The sequence below is a fragment of the Penicillium hispanicum genome (assembly GCF_028827665.1).
Source record: "Penicillium hispanicum strain IBT 35686 chromosome Unknown utg000006l_segment0_segment0, whole genome shotgun sequence".
Classification (NCBI taxonomy): domain Eukaryota; kingdom Fungi; phylum Ascomycota; class Eurotiomycetes; order Eurotiales; family Aspergillaceae; genus Penicillium; species Penicillium hispanicum.
This window is the reverse complement of record NW_026623198.1, coordinates 2,202,240-2,223,458: the sequence shown is the minus strand read 5'-3', so window position 1 is coordinate 2,223,458 and position 21,219 is coordinate 2,202,240. Positions and strand designations below refer to the sequence as shown.

Sequence of the window (21,219 nt, the reverse complement as noted above, 5' to 3'; positions counted from 1 at the left end):
ACCATGTCGGATGACAGGCTCGTTCACGCATACATCATAGTCATGGCGCGGCTGACCTGCCCGCACGACCCTCTCTGCGGCGCAAGAACTCTGGAATGCGCGCATCGCCAATCATCGTTGCAGGTTTCTGCAAGACAAGACTGTGGTGGTGGGGTCGTCCTGGTCTTTATGGCGGTGATTGCTACCAGGAAATCTGCACATGCTTCAAGATTGATATTTCGAGAACGTCATCTATCGAAGAATGACGGGCTATGGAATAATGAAAACAAATAGACACGGATGACTCGGGGTATTCCGGCGAAACAAAAGACAGAAATCAAAAATAGAAAGATAGAAAAAATGCCAGTGAAAGACTGCGCTGGCCATTGATCCCATCCCGGACCAGACGCACTTGGCACAACAGAAGTCGGGGCAGAAATCAGAATGCATCGAGCGAGCGGGTATGAACGCGACGAGTATGAAACCAGAGAAGAGAATGAGATGGGGAGAGCCGAAAGATTGATGTGCCCAGCACAACTGGTGCCCCTTTGGCCGACCTCACTCCCGAGGCAAATCGATAGAGGCCCATGCATATATCACAGAGATACACTGACAGAAGTTGGAAGATATATACCCAAAGTGACTTAAGCAGTCGGAGTATGCACGCTTCGCACCGCGCTAGAGTTCCTTTTCCTCTGCGACGTTCGCTGCGACATCCAACCCACAAGCATCTCATCAAGTTGATTGTTCATCTCCTTGAGTCGTTTGCTCTCCTCCTTGAACAGACGGCCCGTGACGGGATGATCGGAGCCCGCCGGAGGAATGTTAGACTTGTCATGGACAATAATGAAAAGGTCCCGAATATCGTTTTCGTCATCGAGGTATGACCGTAGACTGGCATCACTCCAGGTTGGAGTGTCCACGGACAATGTGTCCAGAGAGCCTGGGGCAGCCTCGCTGCCTTTGAGATAGTTTGCATCGACCTCAGGAGACGAGGGAGGAGAGAGCGGCGAAACCGAATGCGCCCGATGAGCACCGTCTGAGGCCAGTCCCGGTGCACTGATAGGGAATTGACCTTCCACCGGGGAAATGTCGACCGGAGACTCGGGTTCCTCGTCGTCAACGTGGCCACTGGCGACCTTTGGAACAAACTTCTGGGGCGGAGATGCCACCGACGGTTGCTTGACTGTTCGCTCGGAGACTTCATAAGGACCTCTCCATTGTGCTTCGCTGGATGGCCGATCGACTGGAGATCCCCGGATGTCTCGAGACTCAACCGGCGTGGTAAATGATTCTTTTGAAGGGCTCCGTTGACTGAGTTGACTAACAGGGGAAGCTACCGCGCCTCGGCCCTCTTCAAAACTAGCTCCCTTCGGCGTAGTCACTTGTCGGATTGACTGGCTGGACTCGCTATTCCTTGTTGCCTCGGCGGCCGTAGGGGATGTTGTGGCCGGGGGTTGCTTCTGAAGCCGTTTGCTAGTTTCCCTTTGTGGCTTCGAGGTTCGCTGCTCCAAGGATTCCAAAGAGGTCTTTGGTTGAGGTGACGCCCGGAATGAAGACTCTGTTGGTGACGTGATTTCTTCAAAGTCATCATCGGCAGACTTGCTCTTCTTGTCCTTGCGTTTGAATAAGCCGCTGAGCATGCCCGGCTTCTTTTCTTTGCGTTTCTTATCGTCTTTAGCCTTATCCGGCAAGGCAGACGGTTTGTCAATAGTTTCAAAGCTTCCTCGGCCCTTGATTAAAAAGTCAGCGTGCATATTTGAGCGAGCATGTGATGGACAACGCACCTCCTTCCAATCGCTAGCCAAACCGGCGGCGTTATTGGATTCATCACGCAACAGATTGGGAGTGAGGGAAATCTTCTTGGGTTCGGCAGTATCATCCTTGAAAAAGGAATCTGTATTCCGCACAGTACCATTCCTGGACCTACTGACAGTGGGCTCTGCTGGTTCTCCAAAAGTTAGATCGCAATGTTCATAATCCAAGGCCTTCGGTGTTGTGTCTCCATACCTTCTGGATCAAAGAACTCCTCACTTGACCGTCGTGGCTCATAGCTTGAACGCTCGGGTTCCTGTTTCTCTTGTGTGTTGTCCACATCGGCCGGTTCGGCCAGCTTTTCCTTTTGTGCCTTTGGGCGCAGGGGCTCTACAACTATGTCTTCACCCTGTTCTTGGCCATCGCCCTCCTCGGATTCAACAGTTTCCGTTTCGTCGTCGTTGAAGAAATCGCCATGCTCAGAATCATCGTCCGTGGAGAACTCAACATCAGACGCCTCGATGTATGTTGGCGCAGCAAAGTTGACTGTTTTCGCATTCCGTCGGCGCATAGCCTTCTTCAAAGGGTTTTTGGACTTTTCAGAATTGTCACCCAGCATTGTAGCAGAGAGCTGCAAGAGTTAGATGTGATCCAAAGAGTCAATCTTTTGAAACCTACATCAACATTTCGGTGCTTGTTCAATCGTGCAAGTCGTTCAGTAGGCGTTTCGATATGTTCCGCGGGCAGATATCCTGGTCTCCGTCAATACACCCATCCATCCATACTGGAAACCAAAACCTACCGATACTTCCATCTTTCACTACACGGACAAGCCACCAATAGCTGTTGCTATCATCCAGAAGCACCATGGTATCTCCCTTTGCAGCATTTGCCTGTCCATCGACCGTTGCGACAAAGTTGTGGAGCGCGTAGACGAATTCGAAGTCAATATCCTCTGGTCGTCATCAGTACTAGCTTCCTACTGCAACTCCCTGCCAAGAGCACGCACCGTCGTCGATAGAAGGAGAGCTGGATATTTTGTCCATCAAATCATCATCAAGAAGGTCGTCGCTTTCCCCATCAGCTAGGTCACCCTCTTCATGGCCATATTGCCCATCACGTTCCATTTCCTCTTCTACCTCCTCGGGTTCATCGTATATGTCGCCGTCGTGATACTGGTGACCATTTTCGACACCGCGACCACCTAGGATCTCAGATTTGCTGTCTTGGTCGGCATGACGAATTGACTTTTCTTGATGGGGGGCCGGCCGCCCCCCAGAGGAGCTGGGTGCTCGGGTTGTTTGGTGTGGTCTTTCGCCGACGGGGCATCATGATCCTGGAGGTCCAAGGTATCTAAACGATCGGGCAGTTAGCATTCGACATCGGTTCAACAATTCCCGCATAACTCCCAACATACCGGCTCGAATGATCTGAGGCCTCGTCATCTCGCGAATTTAAATGAACGTGGGATCGGCGGTGAGGGCAAGTGACACAAGATGCCGGGACAAGGAGTGATTATGGAATAGGTCGGGGATCGGGAGCATCGATGGACAAAAGAAGCAGGTGGAAAATAAATGTGCGCAATTCCCGTAGCCAGAGGCTCGAGACTCAAGAAGCAATTGCTCACGGAGTCTCTCGGACTGGACTGGAAGCCCTGAAAGAAAGACTGCGCCTTTGACAACGACAGGTGGGGGGGGCTGGCTCGGAGGCTGTACTTCAGTCGCAGCACAGGAGAGCACGAGCGCACAGAGAAACGAATTACTGCCAGAGTGACATGGAGAAAGGAAAAAGACAAGAATGCAGGGTCGAGTCAAGGCTGGATATCCCCAGACCAGAAGCCAAACGGAGCCAAAAGGAGGTGTTCCCAAACAAGCGCCCCTTGCGCGCGGCTAATCATGGTCGTCAGGGGACTTGGAAGCCCCTGAGGACGGGGTGGCTGTAATAGGAAAGTAGGGCCTAGGGCTTCTCCCTGCATCAGATGATCGCCCACTAGTGCCAATTGGGCAGTGGATTCCGTCTGCACCCGAATCCTCCCCATATTCTCTTGGGTAGCTCCGGAGGGCTCCGACTCCGGTCAACCAATCTGCTCTCCGTCGAGTCTGCATCTGACCTCACTCTGCTCGGTACCTTTGTTGTGCTTTTTTTCATTTTTAACCTCCATCATCTCACACAGCAACTACTTCACATCGAACTGTGATACTTCCTACCTTCCCCACGATCCAAACCATTCCCGCCTCCACTTTGGAACGCTTTTTGCCCCACGTTTGCCCTCGACCCTCGAGATAGTCAGCAACGCAAAACACGAGAAAACCCGACAATCTCAGGCAGAGGGTTCCTTGTAACCCGACTGCAGCCTATCACGGGCTCGCTATTCACAACGACGTCCTAGAACGCGCTCTCGACGAGGGCATGGCGCACCTGGAGCGGAACGGATTAGCAGGATTGAGGATTGAGACTACGTTCCGCCAGCAGGACTCGGGGTGGCTTGACGATGGAGAGAGCGGATGGAAGAGCTCGACAACGGGTGGCGATGGTATCGAGAGCGACCACACCAACATATCTCATGACTGCAACGCGCCCCGCCGCGATACTAATGAGGACCGCAGTGTGTTAAGTGATTTACATTCAGCAACGCCTCCCATCTCAGTACCCCGCTCAGATGGCCGTCCGATGGGCGGCGATGAGTTTCCCCACAAGCCAGATGATATCCAAGGCTCCCCGCTAGACAACTATTTGCAGCAGCGCCGCCCTTCCATCAGCTTCAACCCGAAGGTTTCTTTCGACTCTGGTCGTGAGCGCCCGCTGGAAGAGCCCCTTGCAAAGCGCGATACAACAGATCGGCCCCCGCAAAGATTCGAGTCCCGGACTTCTGGCCTCCGAAACGCCCTCTCGCAGGACGATGAGTTCGCGGACCAAAAGTTGAATTCCTGGGGTTGGGACTCCAAAAAATCCTACCAGGATCAGCGGGGTATCCCGACCGGAGCTTCCCGCGGTCGGTCTGTGATGAGCCCAGAGGATGATTCAGTCCTAGTCAGTGAACTCGATCATCCGACCTCCCTCACCTCGCGATCGACGGTTTCACCCGTGAATGACGAGGTGCGCACGCCACCCGGGAGTGCCAAAGATGCCTTGCTGTCACCTCTCTATATTTCCTCGCCCAACCAACCGTTTGCCTCCCCCGAGGATCGCAATTCATGGTCCGGTGGCGTCGTGACTCCTTTCGGGAGCAAACCTCGCAGTTCCACCTTAGATCGAAGCAGCAGTTTGCGAAATCCCACACGACGCCGCTCTCGGCGGTCGACTGCCTCCAGCGGCAAGTCTCCTGCCAGCATGTTCCTCTCCATGTGGTCCGCCCAAGGCGAAGAACCCGCCCCGCAGCCCCAGCCTGACGAGGAAGGCCAAATGGTGGGCACCGACTACGTTCTTGGAAAGCAGATTGGCTTTGGAGGCTTCAGTACCGTCAAGGAGGCCTACAAGGTCGAAGAGCACGGTGCCGCTAAACGACTTGCTGTTAAAATCGTGAAGAAGCAGCTGGCTGGTCGCAGTGAGACAGAAAATGAAGAGGTACAGGCCGAATTCGACCATGAAGTACGAGTCTGGCGATATCTCAATCACCCTCACGTTCTAACACTTGACGCTGTATATGAAACCGACTACGCCACTTTCTGTTTCACAAAACTCGCCATCGGCGGAACACTCTTCGATCTGGTCCGCCAAAATCGCCAAGGACTTGACTCAACGCTTGCCAAAAAGTATTCTTATCAACTTGCCTGCGCCATCCGCTATCTGCATGAAGATGCTCGCGTCGTTCACCGCGACATCAAGCTTGAAAACTGTCTCCTCGACCCCATCGAAGCCCCCGAGGGCACGCACTCTTCGACACTCGTGCTCTGTGATTTTGGCATGGCAGAATGGATGGCCACGGATCACGGCGATGATTCGCCTGATCCTTATGACGAAGTCGCCGATCGCCCTCCGCCGAAACAGATGGGCCCGGCCGGCTCTAGCACCAGTGTTGCTGGTAGTCTCGAGTATGCCTCCCCAGAACTGCTCCAGTCAACCAGCGGTGTCATCCACCCCTCAGTTGATATCTGGGCCTTTGGCGTCATCGTTTTCACTGTCGTCGTGGGGTCCCGGCCCTTCCAAGACTCGTTCGCACCTCGAATCCAAGCGAACATCCTCGCTGGGAAGTGGAACAACGACGCGGTCATTGGCGAAATTACCGACGAACTTTTGCGCAAAGACCGCCAAGACGCTCTTGAGCTCATTCAAGGCTGTCTCGAAATGGATGTCGACAAGCGATGGACCATCCGTGATATTCTCGGATGTTCTTGGCTGCAAGAGGTGGCCGAGGCCTCAGAGGAAAGCTCACCAGAATCTGCGTGGAGACTTTGAACATCTCTTTTTTCAGCTCCTCCTCTCTACCATCAACTTGAAATCTTGAAAGATGTGATACGATGGTTTTTTAACTTGCATTTTCCGTTCTTGTTGTCTTTTCTATTGCTGGCGCCTTCTTCAATGAGCGCTGGTGTTTTGGGGATTTTCAAAGACGTGATACCCATTCGTTTTGGCAATGTATAACTGCCTTTTTTCGGCTCATTCTCTCTTTTTTTCTTGCTTTTTTGGGATGTGTTTTGATTCGGAAATTCTCGGTTGCAAGGCATCATTGAGTTGGCTTGATACGATATTATATGATACGATGGGACTGATATGGATAATGATTTTATGCGGACGGGATGGGCAAGCAAGGCGTTTGTTTGTTGGTTTTTTTTTTTTTTTTTTTTTTTTTTTTTTTTTTTCTCCTTTCTCTCTTCGGGATATGTCTTTTCTTTCAGCTGGTTTCTCTTGTGTACTTTATATCCTGCGGATCTGGGCTCTTCTTTTCTTGCTGATATCCCATCTACGATTTCTCCGCTCATGTTCACTGGCTTTTATTCTCGGTTTCTATTCTCGTGTCTGGGCGGCAGGTTTCTACCTAGATATAAATTGCAAACATTTCTCGAGCCATCGATTCTTCTCGGAGACCCAGACGTATGCACACATGCACAGAACAATTAATGTATCCACGGATATCGGAGACCATAGTTTTCACGAGAGGAACATACATATCCAACAGGGGCTATTTATACATGTAAAAATGCTAACAAAAACAAGGAACGAGGGAACCGCAAGCTCCATGAGAAGGACTCGATTCACACACTTCTAAAACAATAACCCCGGCAGACTCCAACGGCCTACCAAAGCCTGTTCTCCGGCAACACCTTCTCCTTCTTCGTACCGGCAGCAGACTTCCGCTCCTCTGGCGAACGGAAGAACAAACTGGGTCCCTCCATGGGCTTCAGCAGATGCGCCAAGTACCCACGGTGTGCCGGATCACGGTAATACTCAATATCACGACGGCGGGTAGGATCCGGCAAACGATACTCGAAGCCCATGGCCTTCATCACGGTCTCCTCAGACAAGTCGCCCGGCACCCTGGCAGCCTCGAGGAGACCCTTGGAGCCGCTTTCAGCAGACCAGGCCATGGAGATGAAAGGGTGCGACTTGCGGTCGAGGATGTGGCGGATGGCGGCGCGGGTGTAGAAGCGGGTTGCGACGGAGCCGCCGGCAGCCTCGACGGCGGCGATGGCGGAGGCAGAGGCGCGGCTGACGACGAGGTGGATGGGTTGCTTGAGGGCGGAGGCGCCGCCGGCGCCGAGGAGTTTCACGCCGTCTCTGGTCTCGTGGATGCAGTTTGATTGACTCAGTTCGCGGACTGTGATGGGGCGGGCTGGGTCGATGCGGCCTTGGTCGATCCAAGATTGGATGCGGTCGAGATTGACGGGGGCCAGGTCGATGGCGAAACTGGGGGATATCAATGTTAGCAGGTTGGAGTGTTCAAGCTCGATGCAGGAGAATCCATCGAGAAGAGAGACGAGGGTCAAAAGAGGGAAGGGCATACATGTTCGGAGCCCCCCGTTCACCATGGACGACAATGTCGGGCGTTTGTCCACCATTGAAGCCGGCTGGCACCTTTCCGTGCTGTTTCTGACCCTTGTGACCACGTCCAGAGGTCTTACCCTTGCCGGAGGCAGGACCACGACCGCGTCGGATGCGCTTATTGTAGGCGGAGGCATTGTCGGAGAGGGAGGACAGGATAGATGCGTTGCGGGATTGTTGAAACGGCGGGACTAAAAATGCCAGAGGAGAAGACTGTTGGAATGGGCGGGCAATGAACTGCTGTAGCTGCGTGGGCAGCGCCATCAATCGGGGCGCCATGGTGGGCATAGGCTGGTTGAGGGTGTTCGGGGTGCGGACAACGGAGATCTTTGATGGAGGGCGGAGAAATGTCGGACCGGGCCCTGCGTGATTCCAGTCACCCACGTTACGACTGGCCAATCAGCGAGATATTTTACATGCACTTCGAAAGTTGGCAATCTTTCCTCCAGTTTCTTTCAAGTGCAAACCCCAAGGGGTATTCACTACATAAAATCTACTAAAAATCCACACAGGAAAATCAGAGTATGAGGAAGAAATCGAATTTCTTGGGATGCTGCAAGACTTCTGTCTGCGAGATTAAACGCCATATCATGCAAATGCAACCATAGCAATGTCCAGTTGTCAAGCAAAAGAAATGAACGCCTTGTATGCCATCCCCAAACCAGCGACATCTCCCCCAGGGGGGAAGGCGAACACCGAAAACCATTCTAGCTTTGAACGCCAGATGAATGCTAGACACGATAATGAAGAGGTAAATCTGTACACGAATAGAGAAATAGTCGAGCAACAGGAAGCAAAGGGGATGGTAAACGATGTACAACGAAGGGTAAGAGTTTTGTTTTCGTGAGAGAAATCGTAGACACGGTCAATTCGTCAAGTGGAGAGGCGATTGGAGAGCGAATCAGCCCGAGAAAGTCTGGGCGGAAGGGTAGAAGGGTTGGTAGGAACCCTGGTTCCAGGCCTCGGGCTGGATGTAGGGAAGGAGGCCCGTCTTGCGGTCAGCAGAGCCTTTGCCCAGCGGCTGGTAGTGCATGTGGTCGAAGGGAACACTGCGCTGCTGCTGGAGAGAAGTGGACGGGGGCGGGATCAGCAGGGTATGGACCGAGCGAACAGGCCGGTAGGGAGAGTTGCGGTTGGCCAGGAAGAAAGATGGGGAGAGATGAGTCTGGGGAGTGTGGACGGAATAGGCGGAGACGGCGGGCGAGATCGTCGAGGACGAGATACCATACGGACTTTGGTGGTGAGGGGTATTGTAGAGGCCAGAGGCCACCGGTGGCAGCGTGGCAGGGGGCATCGGCTGAGCCCAGGTGGAGGACCGGTTGTATGCCGGAGGCATAACAGCCGGAACAGGCAACTGAGAGACTGGTGTCGATGGGAGAGCCTGAGGCATCGGGTTCGATGTAGGAGGCAGATTCGGGGGAGGCAGACGAGAGAGAGCTCCGGCTACTGGTGCAACAGGAGCAGAGATCGGGGTGACCACGGGCGGAAGAGTCGGAATGGCATTCATGGCCGTGGAGGGGATGCTAAGAGAAGGGTTTCCAGGGGTTCGGGCCACTCGCTTGGTGGGTTGCACCTCCGCGTCGTCCTCGCGGCTGCGCTTGCGGGGTGCTCCTGTGGGAGCCTCATGGGAAGAGACCGGATAGGGCAGTCCAGGGACCGGCATGTACCAGTTTGGCTGTAACGGAGGTCGAAGTGCATCGCTCGGGGGCGAGGGCAACTTGGTGGGCGACTGGGGCTGGTACCGGGGCGGCGAGACACGCAGAGCGGGAGTCGGGGTATCCGTTTCGACGGGGAGCGTGGACGCCTGGTTGAAGTAGTCGCCGAAGAGACCCAGCTTGGTGTGCCAGCGATCCCACTCTGCCTCTGAGGCAAACAGATCGTAGCGAATATTGCTGAGGAATTCCACCTCCATGACGTGAATCTCCTGCACCGCGATGCCCGAGACCTCGGCCCATGTCTTATTGGTGTAAGTGTTATCGTCCAAGACTGGAGATGAGTCAGCATGTAAATCCAATCACCGCCAATATCCCCAAGGCGGTCAAGCGATAAGAGAACACCCACATTTATTGCCTAACATTAGCGCGACCGTCATCAACCGGAATTCACTGCCTTTCTTGCCCTTGACGCCGGAATTGAATTTCTTGAGCCGGTAAACAAATAGCAAGGCCAGCAGAATCACGTTCTGGCTCACTTGCGTGGTGGAGAGGAGGGTGGCCACCCATTTTTGGAACCCGGACGTGGGAATGGCTTCGGCAACGAGGGAGGGCACGGGGTGTTTGTGATCTTCAATGGCTTGCAGCTTGGACGTCTTTTCAAACCAGAACAGACAGGTCATCTATAGTCATGGCGAGTTAGGATCATCTGCTCGCACCTAGTCCCATCATGTTTTCCAGTGCTTACCTGAGCGGCAAACTCGGCAAGATTGCCCTTGCTGTGGTTAATGGATGAAGGAATCCGCAATTGTGAACCTGCATTCGTGCCGGAGGATTTCTTCTGAGTCCGATCTGTGGCCGTTTCCTTCACCGGAGCGGCGTAGTTATTTTGATGTTTCATGGCTGCCCCCATCGAAGTCGAAATGGCATCGACATGAGGCCGGGAGTGGGGGTAGAGGTGCGAGGGCATGCCGTGCGGTTTCCCTCCGTAAGCCATGGATGGAATGGCATTGTAGGTCACCCCAGTCATGTCGCCGGGAGGAGTTGGGAGACCGTCCCGGAAGGGAGCAGTCCAGTTCGAGCCCGAGGACCCAACGGCCGGTTTGGGTGGACGGTGTTCGTGGGGGGTCAGGTTGTAGGTTGGAGTGATCGAGCCCAGCAGTGAGAATTGATGGCCGGGCGTTGGTCGAAACATGGGGATAGCAGCGGGGAAGAAGGCTGGGAGACAAGTCGACACATGTGGGATCGTGGTCCGGCTCAGCTTTTTCTTTTTAGAGAAAGCAGCAGGGTCGACAGGACAAGTGAGCCGAAGTGGATGATTCAGAGACCCATGCCCGTATAATATGTGGGAAAGGAAGGTTGAAAGGAAGAGAGAGGATGCTTGAAAACGAAGACGTCGGATCCAATTGAAAGGCAGAATCAAGGGCGAGTGAAAGCCAGGTGGATCCAAGGGCGACCAGTGCTCGTGATCGAAGGCTGGAGGCGCAGAGAGTAGAAGAGCAGGTCAAGGGCCGGACGTGCTTTCTTCACAGAGGGGCAAAAGAATGATGTATATGGAAACGGCCAGGGAGCATCGAAGCGGACTAAACCAGCTTGGACGATGGGGGGGGGGAAGGAACCACGGGGAGCGTGGGCCAGTCAGCGTGTGTTCACAAGTAAATGGGTAGAGGAACGTTCCCGGGCTAGGGAAGTATATTAGTGGAATAAATGAAAAGAAATAAACCCCAGCAGGGAAAATCAAAAATACCATGAAGGATGAAGTCAAGGCATCATGTCTTTTACAGGCTACAGGCGAGCCAGGGTAACTGAGGTAGAGACCCATCCGGCGGCCATACGGGACAGAGTTTGAGCCGGACGCAGGTCCAGGCTGATCCTCTCGTTTGCCGGGACAATCTAGATTGGATACTAGAGAAGGGAAGGGGGGACACATAATTCAGTGGAAAATTAGGATCTAGTAAGGACTCTGAAAGTCACTAAAAAAGAAAAATCCACAAAAGGCCAAATACCGGTTGATGTCAGAGCCCCCCGAGATGCGCTAAAAAGGGTAGGTCGCAGAGAGTAATGTTGGCGTGTATAGAGCGGAGCCAGACGGAGGTTGACTGAGTCTGGCGTAGCGCGGGTTCGGAAGGGATGCGCAGGGAGAAAGTGACTGGACTCCGGGTGTTGAGGGCGGAGGGCGCGGGCGTGTGGGTGTGGAAAATGGGGATTCCACTTACAGGGTAAAAAAAAAAAAAATGAAAAACCTGAACAAAAAAAAAAAACTTGGTTCCAAGAAAAAAAAGTGGAAAATCGAATGGAACAGACGGAACAGCATGATTCGGAGGACAGATCCAGCAACATATCAGATCCAATAATCAGGCTGAGCGTCGTTACAGTGGGTAATTTACTGTCTTCTATACACCAGGTTACACCCAGCATACACATGTATTATTGGACTTTGACGATGGATCTATATATACGGCTACCATATGGAGATAATCATTGGTATCATCGCTTTCATCTTCCTTATTACCACCGAAATGGAATCATGAAAAAAAGAAAAGAAAGTCAAAGTCAAAATACAATGTCCCATCTGTGACTTGGACTAGGTATGTACGCCTCCGTCCTGCACAGGCTCCGTAAAAGGGGAATGGGGGTAGGGGGGGCAAAGAGGGAAAACAGCAGGGTTTGAAGTGGCTGATCACTAGTTCGGCGTCACCAGGCGGAAACGAAGGGAATGGACAGGCCGATCTTTTGCTGCTTTGAGCCCCAGGGCGTCCCCAGCGTGACCCAGTACTGACCCAGTACTGACCCAGCGTGACAGTGATACCCGTCACAAAAAGCCCCAACCGACTATGGCCAGCACAGCAATGCGTGCGAGTAGGGGGGGGACGAAGACCATCACGGCGTAAGAATGGCGTATGTAAGGATCAGGCATTCGATGGCACTGACCAATCAGCACCCACCAGATCCGTTTGGCGGAATTCCAGGATGCGAGGCTCCACTGCCATCCTGACTAAGTCCAAAGCGACCGGATGCGAAGATCGATGCTTCTAGGACGAGAGCAGACGGAGCCGACGGAGTTGCCTGGTTACCCGGTGACTAATCGCGTACCCCCCGACCGGCTGTTAGCCGCTCTGCCAGCACTCTGATTGGCCTGTCGTGTCGCTTTTTTGGCCTCCCTTAGCTGCTGCTAGTCTCTCGCCTCTGTATTTTCCGCCCGTCCCATTCCTCCGGCCATGGATCGCTGTTAGAGTAGCACTTTGCACTCTCGGCTCTGCTCCGCTCTCCAGCTGCTGTGATATGGAGGATTGGCTTATACGAGGAACTATATTGGACCCAAGAAATTATGGTACATGCACTGTTCTTGTCGCTCTCTCCCGGCCGACTTGCCTTTTACTCTTTTTTCTTTCTTTTTTGCTTTTTTTTAGTCTGTTTCTCTTCATTTCTTTTTTTTTTCTCTTTTGCCTGTTGAGTACATAGTCTATGCACCGGGGCTCAGATTGCAGGGGAGTTGGGAATGGTCGACCAAGACCAATTTGATAGTCCCGGGCCTCTTGGGTCCAAAAGCCACGGAGGCGGGCGCCTCTCATTCGCCCAAACACCATGCAACCACCTGCGCTGGCGGGTGTCCTTGCAAGCGCCCTGCGACACCCGGAAACAATGCGCTCTCGTTTGCCCGGGTCGAGAAACCCGGTTCGCCCCAGCCTCGCCGGAGTGTTGTTGCACCTGTGATTCATGACTCTGATTTGCAGGGGGTCATCGTCATGGTACAGCGGAACAGCGGGATACGCACGGAGTCTGCTGAGTGCAGATAGTATACGGGCTGGCCGACCCGGGTACTACGCGCAGTCGAGGTCGCCCGCGTGGACCAGCTCGTCTCTATTGGGAAGGCTAATAGGGCCTTCGACGCGTACTGCCGCCTGGTCGAGTCTCTCCCTTCCCAACGCAGTAAAAGACCGTGTGCACGCACCGTAGTGATCGATTCGAACCGTCCCATGTCACGAACCACTCTGCTACACCGACGCCGCATACGAGTCTCTCCATTTTCATCTTTTTTTTTTTGGCGATGGCGAATCCTCCGTACTAGGGCGACTGGAGAAGGGGGGGTTCGCGCGTAAGGTCGGCAACAAGAAAAAACGAAAAAAAGAGGGCCGATTCCGGTTATCATGCCACGAGAAAGTGAAACCTGGATGGAGAAACGAACCTTGGGATCTGTACAAATCACGTTTTCGTGATGGTCAACTGGAGACGGCGTTCAGCGTCGGGATTGGGTACGATCTGGCCGGAGAAATGGGAACCGCAATCGACTCGTCAGTGCCCACTTTTCCTCTTCCCTTTCGTCCATTCCGCGCCTCTTGTCCTTTCGCCTTCGCCGCGCTTTCACCTTCGTTCGGCTTCGTCTTGGTGTTTCCAGAACCCCAGATGGTGTTGCGGTGGGGCGGTGGCTGGGCGAGAAACAGACGATCTATTCGATGATCTCGTCCTCGCACGGAGCAGGGGGGGGGGGCAATAATCCCGCGCGGAGTTAACGCGGTGCGAGACTTGTCACAGCCCTCGCTTGGGACTCTCTTGGGTCCTGACGACAGCGTGAGGCCCTCGCCCTAGATAGTTTCCAGTAAGTCACCCCTCCTTGGCCCGATCTACACGCTGACTTCTCGTTCTCTTCCACACCCCTACCACATTCGCCCCGTGGACCTCTCGCACGTCCCCAGGGTGGGGGACACACAAGGGAAATTGACACTATGTACGTTCCCAAATGGATCCTCCCCTTTCATTGCCACACGAGTATCCCGGTTGCGGTCCTGCCGAGTTCCATTTCGAGTCTTGAGAGGCCCGGCAGAGAAATGAATCCCAACCTTCCTCCGAGCGCACCACTTGTGCTCCACATGGAGTCGCAGATTCATTTCCGCCCCCCCCCCCCCCCCAAATGAGGCGTCAGCTGTGTCCGGTACGACCTGCAGTCGGGCAGTCACAAGGACGCATCATGTCTTCTTTTCTGTTCGCCTCCGGAAGAGCACCTCCTGAATTATCGGCCGATCGAGCCAAGTCTAGGTGGAGGTCTGTAAATTGTAGCGGACGGGTGAAGAACATACCCGAAACGATGGCCGAGGTCTGGTTCTATACAGTACTTCCTCATATGGAGTATACGGGACGGATCAGGCTTAGGATTCGGCGCCCTCGAATTCCACCGATGATCACAGGCGGGTTCGACACTCGACTATATTGGCGCATGCAGGCTGACCGCGACCGCCACGGTCGTGATACTCGGGGGCCGTCATCGGCGCTCCTTTGCGCCCGCCCACTACCACTCTAGCCCTTCTCTCTTCATCTGCGGAATCATCGCCTATCGTGGAAGTCATCCGAGCTCTCGTTTTGGCATCACCAGCGAGAGTCATGGGAACTTTACCACTACGTAGGACGGAATACCTGCGATGTACATACTTCCACTCCGCAGGACTTGCGTGCCGGCAGCCTGGTTGGCGCCGCGCAATGGTGATGACAGATGTCTCCAATCCTCTCCGTCTAGACACGCTCAGGAGTCACTCGGGAGTCACTCGGTCGCCATTCGGTAGCATGAAGTCCGCCGGGACATCGCTATAACTCACATCACGATGATTACAGGCGTTTCTGGTCCAAATCAGCAAAAGCTGAAGCCGATCTCTCACCCTCCCTGCCGATAGAATCCTCCGTACACGTCGTCCCTTCCCATGATTGTAACCAGGTAACCATTTGTCCGGGCCCAACTTTTGGCTCAGCCCGTCGTAACCCAACCTCTTCACCTCCCTTTCGCCTTGAAGCTCATCATTACACAGCACCACCGGGCGGGGCTTGGATTCCGTGCATCAACATCCCGGCCTCCAATTCCCATCGAGGGACAGCTAACCTATCTCATGCGTCCGTGGCCCGTCTCGCCGAGGCTAGGGCGTAGGATTTGCGAGCCGTCCAATTTTGCCCATTTGATGCCAACCGAATGTCCCCCAAGTGCCGCTGCCGCAACCGCAATTTCTCGACCGACTCGCTTTGCGCCCTCTTTCCCGGTCAGGCTCCTTGCATCTCGACCCGGTCCTTGCGGCTGGGGACCAAATGCCCGCGAGAACGGGGCGAGAGCTCCGTATGGGGATGGCTTCGGCGACGTGTGCTGTAACGTGTAGGATTTGTCGAACCAGAAACCCCCGAAGCAAAGATTGCAGCCAGACCATCCAATACTATGACCTCGCATTCCTCCGAGGCGGGTGTTCCATCCTGTAGACGTCGTAACTATACATAGTACTACTGCTACTGCTGCTCTCTCACTATAGTATCGGCCATGACTGGGTCGCGTTTTGGACCCCTGCTCATGAGTTGGGACCCATCGTGCACAGCGCCCCCTTTGCACATCGCACAAGCCATCCTGACGATCCTTGAAGGTCTGCTGCGCCCGAATGCCACGACTCAACTCTCCCGTTGTTTCTCCTCCGGTGGGTATCAGATTAACGCGGTCAGACACTCGGCCTAGCGTCATTCCTCCCTCACCCTCTCCCGCCAGGCACCCCGAGGTTCTGTCCACTCCATCCGGTCGAGGCGGGAGTCCCGGGATACCTGGGGTCCGCGAGAGAGGATCGTCGCCCCCTCCGTCGGCAGCTGTGGGTGTGGATGTGGAATGGTGTGGGTGTGCAAGCAGCGTGTGCGCGCCCCTCTGAGCCAGGGGGGTTTGTCAAATGACATGGGTTCGGTGCGAGGGAGAGTCGCAAAGCAGGATGACTCGTCTGTACGGTGGGAAGTGAAAGCAGAGATCGTTCAAGCCGAGACCATTTTTGTTGTGGTTTTCCCTTTTTGGCTTTCTTTTTTTTTTCACCTGGCTCTCAGGGTCAACTGCTGGATGTGTCCCTGTCCCATCGTGTATGCAGATGGTACGAATGGACCCGGTCTCTCCTCTCGTGAGACACGCACACGGACTGCAGGCGGTTCGAGACAAAGGGGGATCGCGGGATCCAACGCAGGTCGCAGAAAGGCAACAAAGACCAGGCTGGAAGGGGGTCGAGACCCGTTGGAGGCATGGATTCACAATCCAGAACTATCGGTCTTCCTGGCGCAGGGGCCAAAGCTGGTCAACCGTCTATGCTACTGTAGACGACTGACTCCACAAGTACTGTACATTACAATGACTATCCTGACTTGCGCCCGCACTTGGTCACTATGAAATGTTTCATTGGATGTTATAGCACAAAGGCAACTATGTATCGTGCTCCCAATACCGATACGCGGGAGACTCCGATGGAATGAAAGATGAGATATACATACTACTAGAATCATCGGATTTGATCGCCTCTAAGCACCAACTCATGTCAGACTTGATCCGCGGGCGTTTTGGGATGCAATGGAGGATGATTGAGTGTATTGGCAAATGAGAATCGCCTCTCGCAGTGCAGTGCCCCCGATCATCGTCATGATCATGGATCATGACCAGGTCAGATTATGTACGTGGAAGAAGTCGCCTTCTGGATGATCATTGGAGGATAGTTGTGGGGGACAGCGTCGATTACGTCGCGGACGCCCAAAGCTAAGATTAGCCATTGGAACATTGAATACATCCAGCATTAGTTTTGGGGTCTAGAGCTCCGTCGAATCATCGTGCAGTCGTGGCGGTCGCAGCCTGGGACGAGCATCCCAGACTGTCGGGGCGCACTGCAATCCGGAGATTGGCTTGTGATGTCCATTCCGATTCTTATTATTCTGCCTGCGACCAGACTTGGTGGAGGCACCAAGGCGGCCAGCTTCACGCGCCCCGCTGCGAGAAACTCGTGTGTACTTCGGAGTACCTCACGATACTATGGATGCTGCATGCACTTTCCGCGTACTCGGGACTTCGGCCCAGACGTGCAGAGGATCACATTCCCGTCCACATCCGGATGCCGCCACTTCCCACCTTCCACTCTCCAAGCTGCGAACCCCCTCACCCCGATGGAGTCATCCACCGCGGCTCGCTAGACCCGATCGGTTCCGCCTATGTCCTCGCGTCTTGTGTTTCGCCGTGGCGCAGGTGTTGCAAAATGCCAGGTACAGCCCCGACCTGCTGGCCTCGTTTCCAACCGAGCGCCGGCACGATGTGGTTCTCCCACCCTACCGTCCGAAGCCTCTCTGCCGGTGATTCCTGCTGAATGCGTAATGCAGACGATGATCACCGCCATCGTACTGCTGGGCAGTGCTGGGACGAGACTCTCGACCGAATCCGTCCAGCGGGTGTTCCCCGTACTCTACTCGATTCTACTCTACGTGCACCGCGCTGGAGGCGACCACGCCCAATGAACGAACCAGAGCACTGGTACAGCACTGCTTTCCGGGCCCATTATCCCGGATATCACCAGTGCGAACCTTGCGACATCCAATTCTTCACCGATGACCCCATCGGTGACGGGCAGTGCAGTGGCGGATTCCCTCAGATCTGGACCGTGGATGGACCGGGGGAGCACGTATGTCACCAGTGCCTCGATATCGCTGATCGCTGAATCGCAGCAACGCACCTGCGCAGTCGTGTCCCGATCGTATCTCGACAGTAACCGCACGTCCACGGAGAAGCAACACGATGCGTAGATGTCAAAGTTGGGAACGTCCAATCATGCATCCGTCCAGCGAGAGTTTGACCTCCTCCCGTTTCCTTTTCGCATCCTGGTATTTTTGCATTTGGGGCTTTTGGCTCGCTCGGCGCTGCTCTGCAGCTCATCTGGAGGCTGGCTGGGCTGACGACATTCAAAACTACTCCCGGGTACAGTCGCCAGGGTATCAAGCCCCCTCTCCCCGTCGACGCGCCCGGTCGCTTGCGACGGGCATCCAGTCGGGCCCGTCTAGCCCCTGGCCGGTCTGCACCGCCGGCGTAACGGCTGCGCTGAAGCTGGTGTTTCGCAACGTCTCGGCAAGCGCGCGTTGCATCCGACCCGCTCGCCTTCCCGTAATATAGGCATCGTGTCCTTTGTGAACTCACCCGGGTGTTTGGGGGGTTTGTCTACCCAGTCGCCCTGTTTTTCCAAATCGCGCCCGCTGCCTACATGCGAGTTGGTGATCGGAGCAAGAGCCGTTTCTGGGCGGCATTTTTGGTGCTTGGTTGCCTGTTGACTGCTCAGCTCGCCCGAATCGCTGGGGTTGATACCCTTTGACGTACCTGGCCTTGCTTTGCGGCTACTTTCGGAGCGCTCGCCGGAGTCAGACAGTCTCGAAGGCTGCTGGTCTACCTCGACTAGAGCAGAACCCGAGGTCCATTCTCGATGAGAATTGCACCTTCTCGACCTCACGAAATTGAAGGGACGGGGTCTGAGCAGGTGGGCATCGGCCATGCTAGCCATGGCCTGAACAGCGGCTATTCAATGAGTATTCTATGTACTTTTGACGTTGACAGACGTCTCGATGCTCACGCACCTGAACAGGTGAACAGGTATTCACCAGTCATCATGGCCTGGCTGAATTAATCAAAATGTCCAGATCTTGCCATCTGGTTCGTTTGCCGTGGCCTCCAACTGTCCGGCGGTCTGCCGTTCAAATCGGCTCTTCTCGGTGCCTTGAAGTTGGCTATTGAAGACTAGACTTCACATGCGTTCATATACTAACTAGCAGCCACTTCCGTCGAAATGTCCTGTCGGTGCATTATCCTTTTTTGGGATTTTGTGTACCTGGGTTCGTCTCTTCTGCATCTCGGGGTTTTTACTGCAGCAGTGGTCAATCATGAATGCTGTTGGGATCATATGGGTTTCGTAGAATGCCGGGGCTTTAGTCTCTGCCCACGATGGTGAATTCTTTGTTAGCCAGCCAATCTCGGATTAAAACTATACAACGAGCTTCCAAAGCTCAGGATAACTGAATTCTTGAGAAACATCCTATTCAGAAAATAAATAGATTGGTGTATCGATGATAACTCGATCAATCACTACGCAACGACAACCTCGGAATGTAGAGACGGCTGCAGCCAGTGAGTTTCCCCTTTCCTTTTTCTACTACTTCTCTTTGCACGTCCAGGAAACTCGCAATTCCGATCCAGCAGCCCAATCTCCACAAGCAACTGTCACACAGGCAAACGCAACAGCATACGCGATGCAAAACCGACCAGAAGCGAACATCCCTTGCACCACGCTGACCTCACAATCACCATCCACCACGGAGTCGGACTCTTCGAATCCCCGGAGAGACCTCCCTCCTGCACAATGCACAAGGCACGTTGACCGGTGCATGTGCAGGATCCATCATGAGTCGACCGACACCACTCCCCTCGGCAGATAATGTCATGCCATGCACATATGCACAACGCGGTATAGCCAGCCTCGAACCGGCGAGTCCCAGCCTTGCTTCTTGTCCGCACAGGAATGGGCATTGGGCCTGGTGCGTTTGGAACGGGGCTGGGCTGCAGCTCGGAGGATATATGATATATCACAGCTGGAGAGCCCCGCTGCATCGGAGGTTTATATTCCAGCGCCATGGATGGAAACGGATCATCCATAGCAGTGTGGGATGTGTGGGGGATACTAGGTATAGTATGTTTGGGTAGTATAGTATAGCACCCTGGATATACATACATCCACAGCACATCTAGTGCTGGTGGCAGCAATATCAAACCATTGCCGTTAGGGCCAAGTCAAACGTCTGCCTGGGCCGGCTCAAAGGTAGACCCGTCTGGCTTGATCATCTGTCTGGTTGACAGCGCGCTCCTTCATCCAGGAATGTAACCGGTCCCAGTCGACGCACGTTGAGAGTTTATCAGCGGCGATGGCTAGTCTGGTGGTCGTCGTTTTGTCCTATCTTAGCGTCGTCACCGAGGTATCGGGGTGGCAGAGGAGGGTTCGACGGAGCTCGTCGATGCAGTGTACTGGGGATATATTAGCTTGTTTCCGGGTCGTTGACGACTTGTCTCTGGTTATGGCGTGACTCACCGATTAGTGCTGCAGCTTGTCCTTTTCGGCTTGGTTGGCGCCGAGGTAATAGTGGTCCATGAAGACGTATTTGGAGAGGCGTTTCTGATATCTCGGTCAATACCGGGCCATGCACTAGACGGCTCGTGGGGGACGATGTAGCTCACGAGGCAATGGAGATCATGACTAACGCCGAGACCAGTGGCGTATCCACCATTGTGAAGATGTATGACCCAGTCTCGTTCGAGAGTTGTCGGTTTACCTCGTTCGAGATGTGACATTTCCTCTTCGGAAATCCGGATCAGAGTGCCTGTTGGAGTATATGAGGATTTGTCCGCTTGCAATGCAGTCTCCCACTGCTGTAAGGTGCCTTTGGCGGGCGAGTATCTTGTAGCAACCGGGACCATGACCCGTCCAGCTTTTCTCCTGGCGGCGCCATGAAGTTCTCGTCCATCGTCTAGATAGTCCGGTTCTCGAAACTGATTGCATCATTCGCCGGCGCTGGGAGGATTTCTCAGCGCACGAGTCTTGCACGTTTTCGGGAGTGTTTCGCACGCACAAGTATGTCCAGGAGACGTGTTGGCATTGGATCGCCTTGTCCGGCTGGGCCAAATATTGAGCGACGATAAGGCCCAGCTGGCCCAACTTCACGATCGCAGCTAGAGGGCAGAAGACCCATGTTCGCCAGCGCGTCGACCCACTGGGTGTCGGTGACAAATCCTCTGTTGCGAGCCTTGGAGGAGCGCCAGCAAATGACTCGAGCACATCATAGAGAAAGGATTTGGATTCCTCGGACGCCATTGTTGAACACCGTGAGCAAGGCAGCCTGCCCGCAAGCAGATATATACTCCACAGACTCACCTGAAGAATCCACCGCGCATTGCAAGGCGAGCAGTAGATGACCAGCAGAGTGGGAAGCATCCATGGACGAGAGGATCTCCACGGCGGGCCTGAGATCGACGGCTGTCAGCCCCATCGGCCATCCGCCCCCAATCTTTATC

At 54.2% G+C, this 21,219-nt stretch overlaps 7 protein-coding genes across 7 annotated transcripts; 2 read left to right on the top strand and 5 right to left on the bottom strand.

Moving 5' to 3' along the window:
* Window positions 1-623: 623 nt before the first annotated feature.
* Window positions 624-3,179, bottom strand: N7459_007159 (SH3 domain-containing protein; the record flags this gene model as incomplete). Its single annotated transcript, XM_056946327.1, has 8 exons — window positions 624-1,712; window positions 1,767-1,924; window positions 1,990-2,365; window positions 2,413-2,486; window positions 2,537-2,689; window positions 2,744-2,938; window positions 2,983-3,087; window positions 3,152-3,179. The coding sequence occupies 8 exons, from the start codon at window positions 3,177-3,179 to the stop codon at window positions 624-626; spliced, it is 2,178 nt and encodes a 725-aa protein (XP_056798326.1).
* A 964-nt stretch (window positions 3,180-4,143) lies between these two features.
* N7459_007158 (serine/threonine-protein kinase) lies at window positions 4,144-6,129 on the top strand (the record flags this gene model as incomplete). The annotated part of the gene is made up of 1 exon (XM_056946326.1): window positions 4,144-6,129. One exon carries the CDS (start codon window positions 4,144-4,146, stop codon window positions 6,127-6,129), a length of 1,986 nt encoding a protein of 661 aa, XP_056798325.1.
* An 839-nt stretch (window positions 6,130-6,968) lies between these two features.
* N7459_007157 (mitochondrial 54S ribosomal protein uL15m) lies at window positions 6,969-7,992 on the bottom strand (the record flags this gene model as incomplete). The annotated part of the gene is made up of 2 exons (XM_056946325.1): window positions 6,969-7,578; window positions 7,676-7,992. 2 exons carry the CDS (start codon window positions 7,990-7,992, stop codon window positions 6,969-6,971), a joined length of 927 nt encoding a protein of 308 aa, XP_056798324.1.
* A 622-nt stretch (window positions 7,993-8,614) lies between these two features.
* On the bottom strand, window positions 8,615-10,560 carry N7459_007156 (uncharacterized protein; the record flags this gene model as incomplete). Its single annotated transcript, XM_056946324.1, has 3 exons — window positions 8,615-9,699; window positions 9,775-10,048; window positions 10,114-10,560. The coding sequence occupies 3 exons, from the start codon at window positions 10,558-10,560 to the stop codon at window positions 8,615-8,617; spliced, it is 1,806 nt and encodes a 601-aa protein (XP_056798323.1).
* Window positions 10,561-17,485: 6,925 nt separating this feature from the next.
* On the top strand, window positions 17,486-17,918 carry N7459_007155 (uncharacterized protein; the record flags this gene model as incomplete). The annotated part of the gene is made up of 2 exons (XM_056946323.1): window positions 17,486-17,797; window positions 17,841-17,918. The coding sequence occupies 2 exons, from the start codon at window positions 17,486-17,488 to the stop codon at window positions 17,916-17,918; spliced, it is 390 nt and encodes a 129-aa protein (XP_056798322.1).
* A 189-nt stretch (window positions 17,919-18,107) lies between these two features.
* On the bottom strand, window positions 18,108-18,771 carry N7459_007154 (uncharacterized protein; the record flags this gene model as incomplete). The annotated part of the gene is made up of 3 exons (XM_056946322.1): window positions 18,108-18,262; window positions 18,307-18,678; window positions 18,738-18,771. 3 exons carry the CDS (start codon window positions 18,769-18,771, stop codon window positions 18,108-18,110), a joined length of 561 nt encoding a protein of 186 aa, XP_056798321.1.
* Window positions 18,772-20,066: 1,295 nt separating this feature from the next.
* Window positions 20,067-21,019, bottom strand: N7459_007153 (uncharacterized protein; the record flags this gene model as incomplete). Its single annotated transcript, XM_056946321.1, has 3 exons — window positions 20,067-20,175; window positions 20,240-20,644; window positions 20,778-21,019. 3 exons carry the CDS (start codon window positions 21,017-21,019, stop codon window positions 20,067-20,069), a joined length of 756 nt encoding a protein of 251 aa, XP_056798320.1.
* Between the last annotated feature and the right edge of the window lie 200 nt (window positions 21,020-21,219).